The following is a 20,741-nucleotide window of genomic DNA, read 5'->3' as shown; positions in this document are numbered from 1 at the left end:
GCTTTGGAAAGACAACTGAATATTATTGAAAGCTATTCAAAATAAAAAATAAAGCTCATAATGGTTTCGTAAAGAATGCAATTACGAGTTCGAATTTATAAAGCCAAGAAAAATGCCGACACAAATACTTTCTGTAATCGCTGCCATTTTATTTAGTGACTCGGGCAGTACGAAACATTTTGAATGTGGTTGATCAGAAAGAACTGTTGTCGTTAATGAAATGGCGGCCAATACTATATTAATATTTGCCGACAGAATGCGAAATGATTCATTCACCGTGTCTACAGATGGACACAATGATCGAGGAAACTTCAAGATCTTTCCTCTGTTATCAGAACTAAGTGGTCCCCCAGGTATGTAAAATTGGGGGTCAAAAATGTACTAAATAATTTTCATCTGACCGGTAGTTTTTCAGCTTGAAATAGGATATTGCAACTTGCACAACATACACACACACACACACACAACATACCCCTCTCTCTCTCTCTCTTTCTCTCTCTCTCAACATAAAAATAAACCGACATGCACAAACAAATGCATTGTCCATTCAAAGAATAATTGTATTAGTTCATTTTCCTTTTAGTTTAAATTCGTACTTTTAACAGTCTCCTTATAATGTTTTCGTAGCAGTATTGTAGACCAACACATTACATATAAGCCAATTAAATCTTTTTAACCAAACGGCAGTTAATTTATTGCCTGTCATGAAATATGTACTATCAACGGTTTCATTGGACTTCATCCTAGAACATATTTATCCGAAAATCAAGGAGGCTAATGATTCATCTCCTTACTAATAAGTTACACTTGAATTTAAGATCTTTCTTTTATTGCAGCGAAGTTATAAAAAACCCAACAAAATCTGCAATGACCCCCTGACTTTGTAATCCAAATAACGCGTTGTCTCGGCAAATTTACTGATTTCTTTATCGTGAAAGAATGTCATGGGTTATAATGTGTTCTCCAGATATCTTGTGGCGCACAAGGGCAGACTTTTAAAAAAAATTCTTAAACCCTGTCACGAAAAGATTTTTCACTTTTGCAGTCTTCGCAATCACGCGATCAAAGTCACACCGGTATTCCTAATGGATGCCTTATTCCAGTCAATGGAATTATTTCCTCCATTTTTCATTAAAGTTAGGTAAACAGTTGCTCGTTTGTGTTCTGCTTCTTTCACTTTCGTTGCTAATGATTCTTAGCGCACGCCGTTTTAATCTGGAGATCACTTTCTAGTGCAACAAGCATTGAGATTAAATAGCTAGACGACATCTTAAAGAGCTCGATAAAAATCACGCGAGAGCTCGCGAGATATGGGGAAGTTACTGAGTCATAACGTTGCCTATGCTAGTCTGGTTCCCTGTTTCGTCTGCTCCCTGTGTAGCACTCCGCAATACGAGAAGAGGTGTGTAATTCAGGGAGCAAACAAAAACAGAGAATCAGTCTATGCCTAAGTTCAAACTATACACGATGCCATCCCTCATCCAAAGCATTGGATATTAAATAAATCCTGATCGCATTATGCGAATCCTTTGTGGCAAAAAAAAAAAATAAAAAAAATAAAAACGCACGGCAACAAAACGTGTGCGTCAATTTACTGCAGCGTGCGTCCCTGACGCACAAATATGCGTATAGGGAAACACTGAGAACTGTTGATCCAGTATCATCATCAGTAATATTAGACATTGTCTCAATCCCTCTTTATGAAGGTTCTGCATTAGGTGAAGAAGTAATCAATGTGACACAGAATGAGTTAAAAATTCATGACATTCATTGGAAGAATTGCTTTGCTTTTTAGTCGTACATTGCCCTTGTGATGGTTGGAAAGGAGAGAGGACTGTATGGATTTACGATCAAAGAGCAACCAAATTTGTATCGTTTGGGTTGTGTGTCACCTCTTACATATAGCTGCTGCAAAAGGTACTGCGTGTCTTCCACATAATGTTGACCAGCGTTTGATTGATATATATTTTTATTTGGATAAAAGCAGTCAACGGTAATCAGTGTTCAAAGTTATGTACAGTTTACATGATAGACAATAAAATAAATTTCCAAATCATGTTTCAACCAGATGACTTAGCATCAACAAGTGCTTAAAAAGACGTCTGGACAACTGGGGTTCTTTATGAATTTTTCGAAGAGCAAGGAATGTCTGCATCATCCAGATCAAGAAAAGTGAAGTGAGACACAACTCCAGCAAATCGACATGTATGTCTTTTTGTTTGGTAGATGCTCTAATACCATTTGTCGAGGTAAATATAGAGTTACAGTATGATGCGCCATTAATACATGTGCTAAAAAGACGCCTTGAAAGATTCTTAAAACCATTTTTAAAAGTGTATGAAGCCTACAGCTATGCTTTATCAGTCTGGAACATAATTAGTTTGAAGTTAAGCACTGCACAATCAGAAATAGGATCCGGGTCTTTCGAGTGGACAACCTGCAACAGGCTTTATTTATAGAAAAGACGAGCTCCACATGAGAGTACAGACTGCAAGACTTTAAAGGCAGGGCAAGAGAGGTTTTTGAAGCATCACTTTAAAGCATGCTGAAGGTTCGGATCTTGCATTGCAACTATAAGCAAAAAATGGCACGTTTTGATTATTTCTTGAAAAAACTTTATTATTACCTAAGAAAGTGACTGCAGCAGATGTAAAATTGGAACTGGCACAATATCAACCGATTTTCAGTCATGTCTGAGAAAAAGAAGAGATGAAATCTGGGTTGCTATCAGCCAGTTGAGGGAAGATGGAACAGCGGCCTTCAAAATATTTTCAGAAATAATGACAATACCTCATGCATCTGTACCGTGATCAAGTTTTCTCCCGAGTGAGAAAAGATGAAACAGGGTTTAGTAGCAATTTGAGTTCAACGACTGTATACTTGGGTTCAATTACAACGTAACTGGTGTAATTGGGTAATTAATTGCAATTACAGTTAGTTTTTTTTTAATAAAAAAAATTGTAATTGAACATCACCGATATGTTGTAATTATATTGTAATTGAAGGTCTAGATTTGCGTAATTGCCCAATTACAAGTCAATTCCAATAGAAAGATCGACGTGTTTGTAATTGTAAATAAATGTTAAAACTTGAGAAAATATACATATTTATCCCTACTGTCAGGTGTTAGGCTAACAATATAGAAGTTAATATAGAATAAGCAGTCAAGCTAAATATATGATTTTACTTAGTTTACTGTGGGATTCAGACTTAGGTTTAATTGCAGCGTAATTGGTGAAATTTAGTAATGAATTACACTGAATTTATAATTGTAATTGAACGGCTCTGATATGGTGTAATTGAAAAGTCATAATTGTAATTGTAATCGTTATTAATATCTGCAAGATCCTTATACAAGAAATGGTAATTAACGAAAGTACTTGAACCCAAGTCTGAAATGTGAAATGTATGTCACACTCTAGGCCAGTCCAGACATATTTTTATCCCTAGCGCTTAGAGCGTCCGACTCGGATGCGGGAGGTCGTGGGTTGGAAACCCGGCAGAGTTATAACAAAGACTTCTAAAAATGATAGTAACAGCTACCTCGCTAGACGCTCAACGTTAAGAAATTAGTGTGAGGACTGCTTGGCCTGGTGTCAGGATAAAGTGACTGGGCGGGACATCATGCTATATGTCTGCGGCATGATGCCTCTGTGCATCACTATAAACTGCCACACTGTGGACATCTTAGTAATATAAATGAACAATAGTTAAAGCTACTTTAAAAATCTAAGTCACACACGTTTTTATCAATATTTACATTCGGGCCGAACCCAGTATGTTTCACCAGAGCTATGGATACGTTTACAATGTGCTTTTCATGTGAATTACGTTCCATTTGGCAAGCTTACGTTTACAGTGTTCATATAATCTGAATTACGTGTTTTGTGGTACGATGGCACATAATAACATCGTCATAGCTATGAACTTACTGACTGAATCCTGTGATGTTTAGGGGGCAGGGGCCAGTTTTTATGTACAAAGTTAATATCGCAATCAGCACATAGTATAAAAAAATCATTAAAAAAAATCAAGTACACTAGTGAGGTCCAAACGGTCCATATTTTTGGATACCTATATTAAAACAAAGCATAAGAATATTATCCACTTGATCAAATAAGTCAATGGCAGTTCATAGCAGAAGTTTATTCAGCCCAACCTGAAATTTCTACCTGCAATTTTCATGTCCGAAGGTCATTTTTGACACCATGTGATGCTCACAGTGCAAACACAAGCCTTTTTCCTTGATGACATTTGTGCAAAACAGCGTGTACTAAACAGGCTGATGTAACTGAAAATAGTTGTCATCCAAGCCGTTTTTGAGATATTCTACATGCCCCAAACCCATGTGTTTACTGTCATGGGAATAGCTCTTCTTCCTAGCCGGCTATTGGTATTTCACTATCAATATACTGCAGAGTAACTACTGAAGGTATACATACCTGACATAATTTCAAGAACAACACAAGCCCGAAACATCTAGTTCACAAATATATCTATATCTTTGAATAGTAGACAATAATAGCTGAAAAAGTCCCACCATAGCCTTAAGTTAAGAAATTTGCCAGGGGCCAATTTACGAAACTGGACCCTGCCACCTTAGTAATCTTATCAATAGGCCACTGTTAGGAGGAGGTATGTTAGAGACATTAAAATCAACCTTTCTTCTCATAGCAATATGTAGTGAACTGTGTACTGTACACATAAGTGTATAAATATGAGACTTAATGCCACTTCATCACAGTCCTGGCGATATAGTGTCGAGTAAATTTACGATATACAGGAGCGTGCATTGCGTATGTGCTGCTTGTCCGATTTCATAGGTGAGATTAGTTTCAGTTTGGAAATAAAAAGTAAGGTACATCGCAGACTAGCCCTAGTAAATGAGTAATGACTAGCTAATATAGTCGTGCAGAGACGAATTGTGAACAACTTGCATTAATTTATTAAAAGCTATATGTTTATCTGCGAATTCGGCTGTGTAGAATAATAGTCCTGCGTGTCCACACAGGGGGCTGATGGAGGTGACCTGTTGCTGAGGGGTGGATCCTGTAAAGGTTATCCAACAGTTTATGCAGAAAAGTAATATGGACCATATATTTGAAGGATTCGCCTTTCGTGGGCGCACTGTCTACGATAAAAACCGAAAATAATTAAATTTTGTCATGATTACATGTCTGTTTAAATGTATGCATAACGTAAGCATCTGCCAGGTTGTATAAAGGTTATTCGCTTTTTTTGGGGGGGGGGGGAGGTGTTTCCCTGCATCTTAACATGGCCCAAAATCCTCATTAATGTATTTGCTTAGTATCCCGTTTTAATGTCCATACACGAGGTTTACTGGACAGAGCGTTACCCTTGTCCGTGCCTATGTTCGTTACACCATGTATTGTATTGAGGCCAGGCGCAGCGGTAGGGCAGTCGTGGTCCAACAACAGTTTTGTAATTTGTGCTACATTTGTTGATCATTGATTTAGTGGGACTCTTTATCTTGTGTCATTATTTTTTTTTAATGAGACGAATGGTCCACTTAAATTTAGCCTTTTTTAAACTTTATTCTGTTGGTCAGTTGAAACCAATTAAATGCAAAGAAACAATGCATTTATTTAAAAAAATAGTACGAATGGTGTTTCTCGCAGAGATTTTAGTTGTTGAAATCTGATGGTGCGGTCTTTGCGAGGCCAGGGTATGTTTGATTCAGAAAAACATATCAAAGAAGTGTGTCTTATCACCTGCTGAAGTTTATATATATATATATATATATATATATATATATATATATATATATAGTCGTACAACACATCATTCTTGCAATTAATAATTTGTCGATTAAAAAAAAACAGAAAATATAAAAAAAGACCCTGCATTATTTCGTTCATGCTCAAATAGTTGATGATCACAGTAAAATCATGAAGAATAGTCTTTGGTACCTCAGGAAAGAATGAATCTCAAAGTAAACATAATGATTACGATGACTTTACATTGATTCCTATTTATTATGAAAAACCAAAGAGCTTATATATATATATATATATATATATATATATATATATATATATATATATATATATATATATATATATATAATGTGTGTGTGTGTGTGTGTGTATAAGGGATATCTCGTTCATTTAAAACAAATTAAGCTAAATTTCAGAATTGGTTAAATCGAAGCAAATTTGTCATTAGTGGTTACAACTTCACTTAAACTCATAAATGTAGTTGTAGCATCATTGAGCTTTGGAGCCAAGTATCTATCCATCATCACTAGCTAAAATTACAATATGTTAAACACGTCTAAACGTGGCTCGAGGAGAAAAGGTGTCTGCCGATCTTCATGAGATTCATGAGCATCGTGAAAAGTAATCTATGTTAACGATTGGCTTAGAAATCCTGTTACGTAATAGGGTCCATCGTCCATTTTAGTAAGTGCCAGCAAACGCAGTTAGAATTATTCCTCATTTCATGCAAAGGTGTGGTAGTTTTTCAGGACATAAGGAATTCCATCTCCTTCATGTTCTCAGGCACTACGTTCTCGAACATTTAATTTATATATTGAATCATTGAAATCATGACGGTGTGCTTGATGGGTTTGCTATAAACTTGTATAACTGTATATTAATTTTTTAAATAAAAAATCGCATATTGTACCCCGTTTTTATGGTCATTTGTGGTGAATCAAGATAATCGTACATGGGACAAATCGTGTGTTCACAATAAAAACTTCCATGCACGTATGTATGGACAGGGTTTATCGCCACATAAGCACAATCCAAGTTGGATAATACTTTACAGCTAACCATGATGTACAAGATTGCAAACAACCTAGCGGACATACCAGCAGACAAATACCTGACCCTGGCATATAGCCAAACTAGGGCAAACCACAGGAAAAAGTTCCAATTAAAGTCAGCATCGACAAATTGTTTCAAGTTCAGCTTCTTCCCATGTACAATAGGGACTTGGAACAAATTACCATCAGTAATTGCAGAAGCTCCTGACTTGGTATCTCACAAGCAGGAGCTTTCCAAAATCACATTCTAATGAACTAGTCAGCTACAAGTAAGACCTAGTGATTCTCAGGGCTATGCCGGTTGAGGTTCCATATCTCATTGCCGCTACGGTAGCCGGATTGGTCTGAGTATGAAGGGACGAAAACGTACACTGACACACTTTAACTTATTTCTGCCTTTCCTATCATTACTGTTCTGACTGTTATATCACTTCCATCTTTACTTTATCTTTTACCACGTACCACCCGTTGCTTAATAGTCAAGTGTGACTGTGTCAACGTATTTATAGATAGATAGATTGGTACTTTTCGTGGGTGGTTGTTTTTTTCAGAGTTTTTCGGTGTTCTTCATCATTTATAGCCTATCTTGTGCTGACAAATGGCGTTAAACCCGACAACAACAACAACTATCCTAAAAGACACCTGTGGGAAAGATAAAGACAAGATATCGGGTAAAATCCTTTGAACTGTAAAAGATTTACAACATGCAGGACGTAAAAAGCGTGACTGCGTTTTTTTATAATGATAAAAAACTTGAATATACGGTAGCAGAAGAAACAATGTCAAGTATTCCAATGCAAGATATTTCTATTAGGGACAGTTGTTGTTGTTGTTGTTGTTGTTGTTGTTGTAGGGTTTAAGGCCATTTTTCAGCACACGATAGGTTATACATGGCGGTCAGTATTAATGGTGGAGGAAGAACCCGGGACTATTAGGGACAGACAAGATGAGTTATTTGGTCAGTATAATCTCCCAAATGCATCGAGCTTATCAGACCATCATAAATTACGTAGAGAAAAGTGGTTCCAATGTTAATTGAAATTATATTGAATAAGCGATATTGTATGAATTGTAGATTGTTTATAATCGCTTGAATTTCTGAATAAGTCTTCGCACTCATACATTCTTATGTTTGAGAAACCAGCATATTCCTCAGTTTGAGGCATCGAACCGTCTATTTTATACAAAACAAATGCTTTAATTTATATACATAACTAGGCCCGATATTGTACGTTCCGACTGTCGTCTGCAGTTGCGGTCAGTTATAAATTAAAGCATTTGTTTTATATAAAATAGACGGTTCGATGCCTTAACTGAGGAATATGCTGTTTAGCGTATTTGCGGTCCAGTCTCACTGACATGGATTTATGGAAATATCGTGCACGCAGTTTTGTGCAAATCCGATCTCATTTGTAACCCGGCAAACCATTATGCCTGTCTATTCGAGCCAGAAAAACAGCTTTTATCAGTAATCGATAGGACTCGTTCGCTTTTGTTGAGCCCACGTCTGACGGGGGTGGCATCGTCAGTTTAAGATTTTGATTAAAATGTTTTTATTTGGTCAGATTCTATTAGCTCTTCGATAAGATTCCCAACGTGATCGTTACGAAACTTAAGAAATGCATTAACTTACCTGTATGACTTGGGGTCACGTTCACAGCCACACAATTTCTTTTTGTAAAAGAAAAAAAAATAATAAAAAATTTCATCATTTTATTATATTGACTGAACCCATCGATATATTTTCTTAATCCTGGAGTTGAATCATTATGAAGATCAGACAGTTCTTTCCGTGATGTTGTACGGCTTGTTCATTTTACCTTGAGGTTAAGGTGTCATTGATAAAGACCAGAGCACTTAAATGTTTACCAAGAAGAGACACCAATAGGGGTATAATCAGTATCAACAAAGTTGTCGGGTGACATTTGCAGGTTATAATGGGAACGTGTCATGCCTCGATTGTTTGTGCACTAGGATATGACAATTTATCGTCGCCAAACAGTTGAATTAGGCAAGCAATATAGATGGCTACTTTTCGATAACCAGTTCGATTGGCAATAAAAACTTGTGCCTGGTATTTCTAGCAGTAGCGGATATTATTAAAAGGCAGAGAAACTTAAACAGTGGAGGAAATAATCTGAATCTCTTGGTTATTATCCTATAGAACAGTTGTAAAGCACGTGTACATGCGACAGAAAGAGTCTGGTGTCATATGAACAGGGACATTGGCAAAACAAAGTATTTATTCCTGTTGATTAACAGAGGAGACAAGCACGTTAAAACAATTTTGACTATTCTTTGGATAGTCCCGGATAATCAAGCCGTATCAATTTATTTGTAGATGCGGTGCAAAAAAAGAGTTCATTACGTGGATTGGAAACTTCAAATGAAGACGTCTGTCGTCGGTCTCGAGTAATCGCATATCTGTTGTCTTGAATTATTTCCTTAAGTAAGGGTATTAGCATTAAATTTTACTTTATTTTTGTGAATTTTAGGTGTGAGATTGGTAAGTTGATTTGGAGGTTAAAATGCAAAATTTGTAATTCTGGTTCAAAATTAAATTGGTTTTACCAGCTAACATTAGTCCATTAGGCAAACTTTGGAAATTACGTGCACTTGCATTTGTAAAGAAACCAGTAGATCATGTGGTTCACAGCTTAGAGGATAGGGTTATGGTAAGTCCAATAAGAAAATAATGGTTTCGTCACATTAAAGTTAGTTGACGACCGCATACCTTTACCTAAGGTGGAGCTCGATCAAAACCGTCGGTTGATAATCTTAGAATCAACCATATTTTACTAATTCCTAAATAGTGTTGATTTTGTGTGTGTGTGTGTGTGTGTGTGTGTGTGTGTATGATTTGGATTTTTAACATAGCTTTAACAATTTTTCAGTCATATCGCTGCGATGTCTACATTGTAGCAGTTTATAGTGATGTCTAGCACTGGGGCATCATATCGCAGACATCTAGCATTATTTCCCACCTAGTACCATTATCATGACGTCAGACAGACAAGTCCTAACAATATCCTCTTAATGCTGAGCATCTAACGATGCAGATATTAATACCATGATTTTTATAAGTCTTTGGTATGACTTGGCGAGGGTTCGAACCCACAACCTCCCGCGTCCGTTTCGGACGCTCTAGCCACTAGGCCACAGGAACGGTCCTAATGCCTAAATAGAATAACTTTTAAACACGGCACTGGCGTGTAATGTGCAGTTTGTGATACTCTTATTTAAAACTTTAATTGTTCTTGTGATCGTTAATGTCATGTTTTTTTTTTCTCTTCATTTTTGGAGTACGGAGTCTATAATCAGTATTTTCCGCAGAATTGCTTATAGCAATGCCATTGCAGATATTTTTTATAATCATAATGTGAAACAATGAAACCAGTGAAAGTAGTTAGGAGCTGGGTAGCAGTATGTTTGGAGATGATGTACATGTTTGATATTGCAATAGATGAAATACGTGTTTGCTATTCCTTGGGAGCAGTATGATTTTGCATGTATTTTGTGCAGGTATTTATTAAACAGCGTTTGTTTTTATGTCTGTCTTTGGTTGCACTTTTTTTAATCTTTCATTGACACACAAGCTTTTCATGTTATTTAAAACTGGTTTTGTTTGCTTGCTTAAAAGTACGATCCGATCGTTAACAGATGGAGTATTAATATTCTTTATAAGGAGGCCGTATTTTGATCTTCTACAAAACAATAATTAAAATTTCCTAATAGACCTGTTTTTGGTTTGCTTGTTTTTAAGCTGTATTTTGTTGTTAGAAAAAAAACTAACGAACAGAAGGTTAATATTCTAGAAAGATCCGGAGTTGTTTGTTAGGACTACAGATGCTCGAGGTAATGAATGTCCATAAATAAAGTTCAAGTACATTGTCGTGCCAGTAGACTCGAATATGTTTCCGTTCCAATTCGATTAAAAGTTGATTGTTAGTATAAAATGTAATCTAGGCACGCAATATTAACCTGGGAATCTTTCATATATCACACCCATTTTGTTTACATGTAACATTATCTTTTTTTTTCTATGTAAAAACATTATATTGGCTGAAATAATATATGTTTATTAGTGTTCTGACACATCGTCTACGCCGGCAGGCGATATCGAAATCGATGCAAACATACGGGGTCATTGCCCAGATGGTTAATCTCCATTCAAATTCTTTTCGTTTTTCATAAATTTGGAGGGCAGTCAGCAAGATGCAATTGACGGGTGATTTGATGGGTTTTTTTTTTTTTTTTTTTTTTTTAGTAAGATACTATAATCACAGAAATTACTAGAGTGTCAGAGTCTGACTCGAATTACATATATTTGTTCAACTTGTACAAACATTTGGATGACACAGAAAAAAATAAAACAAGAAAAGTACAGAAGTTATAAAAAGAAACATGAAATTCGCGGATTTGTATCTTGGTAATACCAACCTGACTTCCAAGTAAAGAATATTTTTCGTAATGAGGTTTCTACATATAACTCTTTAAATATTTGCAAAAGAGCTTAAACATAGAACACATGTTATGACATAAACACGCGACCTAGTGGTTAGAGCGTCCGCCGCGGATGCGGGAGGTCGCGGGTTCGACCTCCGGCCGAGTCATAACAAAGCCATATAAAAATGGTACTCAAGCTGCCTCGCTAGGCGCTCAGCATTAAGAGGTTAGTGTTAGGACTGGTTAACCTGGTGTCAGGATAATTTGACTGGGTGGCACACCATGCTACATATCTGCGGCATGATGCCCAATGATAGACATCACTATAAACTACCACACTGCAAACATCGTGGCGATAGGACTAACATTTTTTTTGAAGCTACGTGAAAAATCCAAATCACACACACATATACACTTAAACGCGCAATTCTGTAAATGCTTGATTTAATTTATGACAGTAATACAATATTCTGATATTTACTGGTTACAGGATGAGTTCTTTTCTTTTTCAGGGTATGTCCAAAATTTTCATCGACCAGAAAACAAAGTAATATGTGTACACTGCCCGGAAGCCTTCACCAATGTCACCATGATGAGTAAGCATTTTCTTGTTTTAAATTAAGTGTTTCTTTCTCGTAGTTGTCTGAAGTATTTTTTTTTTTACAATAAATGGTAGGTGCAGAAAGAATCCTGTTTGTCCGATAGGTTGATTGTATGAATAATACGTTTATAAAGTCTGGGTCAGGATTAACTGGATGAAATGTATCTCTCTCTCTCTCACATCAAATATTATATCAGCATAGGTCAACATCTTTGACATTTTTGCATGTAATATGCTTCTATCTCGGTTGCTTTCATCACAAGAAGAATTACACAAACACACGAAAAGCCTCGACCTTGTGTTAACCATCTGGTTTTTATTTATTATTAGCCTTGTTAATAATCTAGAACGATGGCAAGGATATACGTCTTATCGTAATATGTCCTTGCAAGCTTTGTTATCATCCTAGAGCACCATTCTTGTTTCCCTATTGTTGCTACAAGGGTGCTAGATGGAATGATGTAGCAAACAATTCTGCAATGTAAAAGCTCTCACATTTCGCAGTGCGAGATTTCATTCATTTAAGTTCTTCTTGCACGAATCATTTTACATGACATGCTACCTTGCATTTCAATATCTGTAAATACCTTGCTGAAGCTCATATATGCAGTAGTGTAGATGAGATTATACCTGCCACGTTTCACGCTAAGCCACGATTTTTTTTATACTCTGACCCGATCGTTTTTCGAAAAACACGCTTTTCAGTAATCCTGGTAAAAATCCCTTTCTTTAACTTCTGTTGTATACAATAAACGATAAACATCCCAGCTTAGAGCTCGTATTAAACTATTCATGGGGCGGCGTATGCAGCAGGTTGTCCTAGACGGAATTAAAGGCAAATAGGTCAGGTATAACAAACACCATTTCCTGTATTACTTAACTGGCTGGCGATAGTTACGATGATGTGTTATCTCCTTGAATACTAATGCGGGGGAATCCTTTGTGTTAATTTGCATAGGTGAAGTTGACAAAGTAGATCAAGTTAAAGGTAAATTAAAGAGATGCCTGATGCCTGTTTTATTACACATCATTGTCTTCACTGAACATATTATTGGAAAGTTTGTGAACGACGATAACGTTTATATCAAGTCGAATTTTACGCTACATCAATCAGAGCGTGGCCTCGGATGCGGGAGGTCGTGGGTTCGAACCCCGGCCAAGTCGTACCAAAGACTTATAAAAATTGTGCTAGCGGCTGCCTCGCTTGGCGATCAGCATTAAGAAGTTCGTGTTAGAACTGGTCGACCTGGTGTCAGGATAATACGACTGGACTGGGTGTGAAATCATGTTAGATGTCAGAGACATGATGTCCCAGTGGTAGACATCACTATAAACTGTCACATTGCAGACATCTTGGCGACATGACTGATTTTTTTTATAAAGCTACCGTTAAAAATCCAAATCACACACACACACACACACACAAACACACACACACACACGATTGTTTCAGTTGTGCAAATAGTGTTCAGTTGTGATTTATTTATAAAGTTGATTCAGACAGCAATAAGCTTTCAGCTATGCAAGCAATGGACAGCAAAACTAAATTACGGAGCTCCTGTTTCTTTGCGATTCACAGCAGCAAACTGGAGGATTTAATGTTGTGCACATACTGGAAACAACACATCAAGTCATGCTGGGGTGTACAGCCGTTCGTTGAAATAGGATCACCATGTGTAACATATTTGACATGCTGTACTGAAAGTATTACACGCTCGTTGATTTGTATGTATAGAGCGGTATCACCCCTAATAGACGTAGGCGTTCAGTACTGCTGTATTACATGTAAAGTCCCCATTAAATCTAAACATATTATGTACCATCCCCCACATCCCCCAATGAAATAGTCGCTCCCAGACGTGTTGTGTAGTTATCTTTCTAAAGAGACGAGCATATCTCGTGATTTCAGACTGCATAAGATATAGTTCTGACATTGCTATTGTTATGGTCGCAAAGAACAACTCGAATCGAACCAGGATTCTCGGAATCCAATAGGGAAGTTTGAACAACATTAGCATCCAGTCCCTGATGAATGGTAAGATGAACTCAAATGACATTAGCATTACCCTTTCACCTCCTATTGAGATATTGAGATTAGCAAAGACAGAAATCTGAGGATATATTTTGCCATTCTGTGGATTTTAAAGACAGAAACTTGTCATGTTGTTATGAAATGTCAGTGTGATATGCGAGTATGTGAGTCTTTGCATGTATGTGTATGGTAATAATTGACAATACTATTCTTGCAACTGTTCTTTGTGTAAGTATTATTAAATGCCTTAAGAAAAACAATTTCTTTTCTTCCAATTTTAATTTGCAGTCATTTTATATAGGCTTATATGAAAAGTTAGCTTATTCTCTATTGGAGGACGTTGCTTTTTTGGTCACGCATTACTGACCCTCCAACACTGTCTGGGAATATGGCAGGTGTGTGAGATCAGATGAACCTAGTTTCACCGAATTTGACAGGCACCGACTTAACTACATTTTGCAAATAAATTCACAGTTACATTGTACAGCACACGGGTAGATTTTGGGTTGAATGTTTCTGGTGCTAAAGATAGAAGACGAATGTCCAGCAGTCTTAACTGTTATGATCCTTTGGTTTTTTTTTTTTTTTGGTTTTTTTTTGTCACATGCACTGACTCCACTTCGTACCACAGAACACACTTTTTGAATCTCAACCTCCACCCCAACATTGTCTGGGAATATGGCAGGTATGTATGATTTGATAAGCCTGGATTCACCGAACTTGACTGCCCTGACAAACTATGTTGCAAATAAATTCACTGTTACACTGTACAGCACAAAGGTATATTCGGACTGTTAAGGCTCCTGGTACTAAAGACAGAAGACGTATTGCCCAGGACCGCTGTTTGCAAGCAGTGCTTCTGTTGTGATCCTTAACTATAACGCGCGCATTTGAAACCTGTTTCTGGTAGTTGGATTATTCAGACTTTGTCCATGAACATATGTTCAAATTTCCAATGTTGACCACTTTCTTCGTATTAAAATAAATTGTTTAAAATTCTCAAATGAATCAATCTTTAATTAAAATTAAAAAAAATAAATAATGTCATAGCCTTTATTAACATGTATTTTAGAAAAGGGGATGGGGGACATCTTTTCTGTCACAGAATCAAAATTAGCTTCAGCGATGTCTAACGAATAATTCACCTCTTCACTTGAACTGAAAACGCATGTTCATTTGTTAATTCAAAGTTTACGTCATAAAATGATGTCATTTAGGGTCTATTTTAAAGATTCAATTGTAAGAGTATTATCTTTTTATTGACTATCCAATAGCCACTGTATCCAATAGCCACTGTATCCAATAGCCCAGGAGGAGCAGTGAAGTCATATATTTGATTAATAAGTAGTAAATGGAATGAATATGACTGCCCACCCGCACAGTATAGTAGCCCAGATAAATTGTCCTAAACAGTGGACATAACTTGATAGGCAAATATCCCTTAGCGTTGTACTGATCTACCCGAGTCTATTTATTTGCACATTTTACCGCAACAATCGAAAACACTAGAGTTGTCCCTTGTGGATGGACAATAGCTCGTTGTTGTTGTTGTTGTGGGGTTTAACGCCATTTTTCAGCACACGATAGGCTATACATGGCGGCCAGTATTAATGGTGGAGGAAGAACCCGGGAAAACCCCGGAAAGAACCACCGACCCACGAGAAGCTACTGGCAAGCTTTCTCACATACCCACATTGGCTGAATCTTAGACTCGAACCGCCGCAGACAGAGGTGAGATGGCAGTGATCCGTAACGAAGAGCGCTTTAGACCACTCGGCCACTCGGGGCCCCACAATAGCTCGTAATAGAGTGGATAGAGTTGAACTGATACATGTATTTCGACTAACATTTGAGATGAATTAGTTTGTATTTTAGAAGCGGCCAAAAAAGACTGATACCACTGACTTTTTCATGTTCGTCCGTAGTTTATCAATGCATATTTGATGTACTAGCGAATATTAAGAAACAAATGTATGGTAGCTAGTTTAGACCAAAAACGTAATCGTAAGCTATATTTTGTAAGAAATACGTTATCCAGGTCACCATAGCGCGATATTTATGTCCAAAAGTTTTCTTTAGATGTATTTTGTTAAGGTTGACAACAATCATCGCCCGATAATCTCTTTAGCAACGTTCCCTCTAAGCTGCTCTAGCGCGCAGCCGCGCAGCTGCTTAGACATCCCCGCGCAGCTGAATTGTTCTCCGCTCAAGTCACCGTAATGCTTGCTCAATGCAGCGCGCATAGCGCGCACATCTACCATTTGCTTAGAAGGAACGTTGCTCATAAGTATGTCATTTCATCGCTAATGCTCGCAATCATCTGAGTTCTTAATGAGATAAAATAAAGTTTGATTAAAATATGTTCAGAAATACTGTCTGTGGTATGCTAACAAAGTTAGTAAATTTGATGGCAAGTCATTTCACTCGTATGCAGTGATGGTGCAAATGATCTACGTGTTATAGCCTAAACTTGATCAGATATATGCAGGTTCAGGTAATATAGACTCGATAAGGGTTATAATCTCAGATGAATAAATCTTACTAAGTATCAAACTTGTGTCACTTTTTGAGGGTAAAAGTCAATTTACCAAATTGTATGAGGTTCTTTTCCAAAGTCAGCTTCCATCGAGAAAGTGATATCACATCATTCATAAACATATATCACACCCCTAATATAATTTTCCCGAGATCTTGATCATAAAAGCTCATTATTTAATGCATATCTGTTCAGAATCCTGCTTCTGAAGTAGCGACTTTTAACATGCCATTTTAGTCAGTTAAACATGCTTTTATGAAAATCGTACTGGCCAGAGATACTAGCGATGAAAGTCTTTGTGTAAAGTATGATCGAAATATGTATAAAAATAAAGCTTTTACAGTGTAATTGAAGGTATAGCAGCTGTGCCAACAGTATACAAGATTTACGCCATTACTCAATTAGCTATGCATATTTTTAAAAATTATATGGACAAATGTTTATCGTGTACAATTTTTGCACATTTTGAGAGAAAAAAATCTCAAAGAATTAACATAAAATAACCCAAATCATTTTATATCTGAGTAGTGTTTCTACAACATGGCTAAATCAAAATTCATTACACTTTTCGCGTAGATAATCCGATTTTCTACAACATGGCTAAATCAAAATTCATTACACTTTTCGCGTAGATAATCCGATTTTAAAGATACAATTTTATACGAACTTCCATTTAGCATTATATTTGTAATTTTGAAAGTAGTTACAGAGCGTGATGTTACGATCCAAACCCAGTTGTGCTAATAAAATATGTATCAGTAGTACATTTTGAAAAAAATAGAACTATAACAAAACAACCAATAGCAGAAATGGAAGGGGTAATGAAAAATACAGTAGATGTAAAATGTTGCATCGAACATTAAAATGGAGTACTCTTGAAGGAAACTGACAATATGTGATGGAAATCAACGAGAATTGCACGTGAATGTAGACAAAAAGTGTTAAGTGGCGCAACGTATTTGCACAAGAAAGTCAGTTAAATTCATTTATTGAACTTAAATAATGGACTTAACCTGGCTGATTCGTAGTTTGGTGGGGTTCTAGTTTTTAGTTTTGAATTAACGTCACGTTTAGCGCATTGTTGGTTATATTGTAATAGAGTTGAAGTATGCGCACTTGGTTATAGCGCCCCGTTTTCAGGAATTCTTAGATTTGTGATTACTTGTGTGATTATTTTATTCGGCGCAATGGAATATCCCTAGCCCGAAATAATTAGCCAAATTACTAGGAGCAAACGTCACGGAGTGAAGTGTTAGTGAGTTTTCATGATGCCATGGTTCACTACAACTGAATTCAGGTCAAATCCGAACGAATGTCCCTGGAGTTAGATAGTCCATATTAAAATCTAGTGGTGTACGTTGGGGGTGTGACTACAGTGGCACTATGGTAGGAAACATGTAAATTACACAAAGGAATTAATATGAAGGAACTCGGCATATACCGTTTATGTCGCCATGGTGGCAAATGTGGTGCAGTTATATTGGCGAAATGTGCCTGGAAAGTATACATTGACTGGCATGAGGTGGCGGAGTTAAAATAGTTCCCAGTGTTAGGGGATATTCGTATAGTTTCTACGGCGCGAACGGCTGGTGGTACGGAAACCTGATGACGAGAAACTACGCAGATGTGCGGCCGGTTGATAGATATTTTGCAGGTTGTTTTATCTGTGGTCTTGCATTGATTAGAGTAAAATTGAAGGATAAAATGGACACGTCGGGATTTCAAATTTGCGAAGGAATAGTCTGTTGTATAGATAATAAAAGCAAATCACTTTCAACCCAATCACATAACTATTCACATATCCCATCGCTGCCACCAGATATTTTCTTGTTACAAGCCAGTAGTTCTTTACTTGACCGAGCGGTTGTCAAACGCTGGCGCGATTCCCGCTAGAAGTCACAAGTTTACCCCAACTTTCTAAAGACTTCCATACAACTTTAGTTTGATTAAATTTTTCCCTTTCAAAAACTACATTCGTCTTTGGAATGCAATATCGCAGGAATCGATCTGTCACGGGCTTCCACTTCTGATCTCCCTCTGTCAGGTTGGACGAAAACAAAATGTTATCAACCTCACTTCCCATGGAATAAATCAAGGTATTTACTTGAATTTCTTCCACTTTTTCGCCAAGTCTATACGCTTGACGAAGGCGTTCAAAGCGCTGAAACCATTTTTCCCAAGTTTTACGTCTTGAAACGTCAAATTTGTCCGGATTTGTAAATTGAAATGAAGCCATTTTTCAACTCTGATAATTTCAATCCTGTGTTTTTACCGCAGCCACCATGTAATGTTATTTGTTATTGAAGAATAATTGCAGAAGGCATTCTACACTATTAAATACAAGACACCAATACAGCTAGGAAGGGGAGTAAATACTGCCCTGAGAGTACGTTTTTCATGGAACATAAACCCTAGTCAATGTTTAACATAAACCAGCTGTTGGTGTGTATCTTTTCTAATCCAGTGTGGAATATCTGATTACTTTTACTGTCAAGTGATATTAGAAAGCTAATTAGATTAAGGCTTAAACTACATGTGGTATTTGAAGCTCTGCCGATGCACTGGTTAACATTCTCGACTCGCAACCGAAAGGATGCATGTTCGAATCCTATCATAAGCTCAGCGGGGGATGTTTACCGTGTTGTGTCCTCTGGCAAGGCACTCTATCCCAATTACCTTGGCACTAAATGACCTACTAGTTTTTCTGACCGTAAAACGCCAACCAACCAGATGTTATTTATGAATTGCTTCAGCCATTCTATTAGGTTTTATGTTAATTTCACCTCACGTTCCACCCTCAATCATCCGGAATAGATCAGTTTATCATTAACCTTGCACCATTAGCTAATCTTGGTTCACTGTGATAGTGTGTTTGTTTTGTAGTCTTTAATACAGAAATTCCTAAAATGCCTCAGAAATGGCACACGTAATCAAATTATTATTATTCACACAATGGTCGTGTAGATCTCCAAGCGTTTGAAGGTTAAATTGTTACATGACATTTTTTGAGGTACTAGCAACCATGGTATATGATTGAACTGTTAAGTGTTGGATACAACATATATAATAATGATCGAGCTGTTTCATAAAGTCTCTTATAGCTAACCATGTACACGTATGGATAAATGTCTTTCATAAACTATTTGAGTCCTGTCTCTAAAACGTTTCAGTATTTCTGTGAACTTTTCATTGGCTAAATTTGTTATAGTTTTATAGATTCTCCTTTGAATCCAAAGCTGTCTATATGATCGCCTTGTTGACTGCTTTTTGGATTTCTTCATTATCATATATACCATATATGAAATCATTGGAAAATAAAACGCACTTCTCTTCATTTTTTCCTGTATTACCATTTAATGATAATTTTTAAACGATGTCCTGACTAATTGTTTTTTTTTTCCATAACTGGTAAGTAATACAAAAGTGAACATTTATTAGGTTCATTTATATATGATCAAGCCAAATGCATTTGCTGTGTGTTGAACATAAATACGTACTTGTTAAATTGAAATGGTTTGTTTTCAGATAGTTTTGAGGAGTAACGTTTTAGTCGGTTAGTCTGTAAACAATAGCATTTGCATTTGTCGCTCTTAATGTTTCATTAGCTTGTTTTGCACTCTTAACCAACGCAATGCAGCAAGCTTGAATCAATTTATTATGGATTGATTTGAGATGCAAACAGTACTCTGATTGTGCATAGCTGTGATTGTCCAGGATATGTCAGATTGTACTTCCAATACACAGTCCATGTCATAATTGCTGACGAAAATTCGTTTGCCGGACACTACCTTCTTTACACCTGTGATACTATACTTTTTAAAAATCACATAAATAACATATGGAACTTTTAATTGGTGTTGATAGTTTTAGAAACATATAACCGCCCTTTTTAGCAATTATAGATCAAGAGATTATGGGATTGTCTCTTGTCCGACATCCTTATGTCCGTCAGCACAAGTTTGTAACGGCTACTTCTCCATAGCAACTTCTTTTTACGCGTTCATCCCGTAGCCTAGTTGATCTGAAGAGAAAATAGTGCTGCTTGGACGTCCATTATGGTCGCCTCTCCTGAATGTGTCCGCTTAGGATTTTCCCTAAAAGACTTTATGGTGTCTTGCTGGACCTTATTGAAATATTGTCTAACACCCAGTATATCTGCAATGGCAGCGATCGTAAACATGGTGTTTTCTGTGCGTGATTCAGAAAGTGATATTGATGTGGTGTTATCACCAGAAAACTTCTTATGAAGACCAATTGGTCGTAAATGAAACTAGTATCAATGTAACCTCCAGTATGGCCACCACAGTAACCATCTTGATAATCTTGTTATTGTTAC

The 20,741-nt window shown here is 36.8% G+C and overlaps 1 protein-coding gene across 3 annotated transcripts in view; it reads left to right on the top strand.

Annotated features, from left to right (window-relative positions):
• Nucleotides 1–20,741, top strand: part of LOC149787511 (uncharacterized) — a 144,533-nt gene that overhangs the window by 118,743 nt on the left and 5,049 nt on the right. For 2 of the 3 annotated variants that reach the window (XM_089973631.1, XM_089973634.1), the window contains exon 2: nucleotides 11,749–11,832. In XM_089973631.1, coding sequence (XP_089829757.1) covers nucleotides 11,749–11,832 — 84 coding nt within the window. Of the gene's footprint in view, nucleotides 1–7,373; nucleotides 7,462–11,748; nucleotides 11,833–20,741 lie in introns of those variants that run through there. The other variant, XM_089973633.1, reaches the window with a different exon arrangement.

This window comes from Sinohyriopsis cumingii, chromosome 11 (assembly GCF_028554795.1).
Source record: "Sinohyriopsis cumingii isolate HCF-2022 chromosome 11, ASM2855479v2, whole genome shotgun sequence".
Lineage (NCBI taxonomy): Eukaryota > Metazoa > Mollusca > Bivalvia > Unionida > Unionidae > Sinohyriopsis > Sinohyriopsis cumingii.
This window is presented reverse-complemented; position numbering and strand designations above follow the sequence as displayed.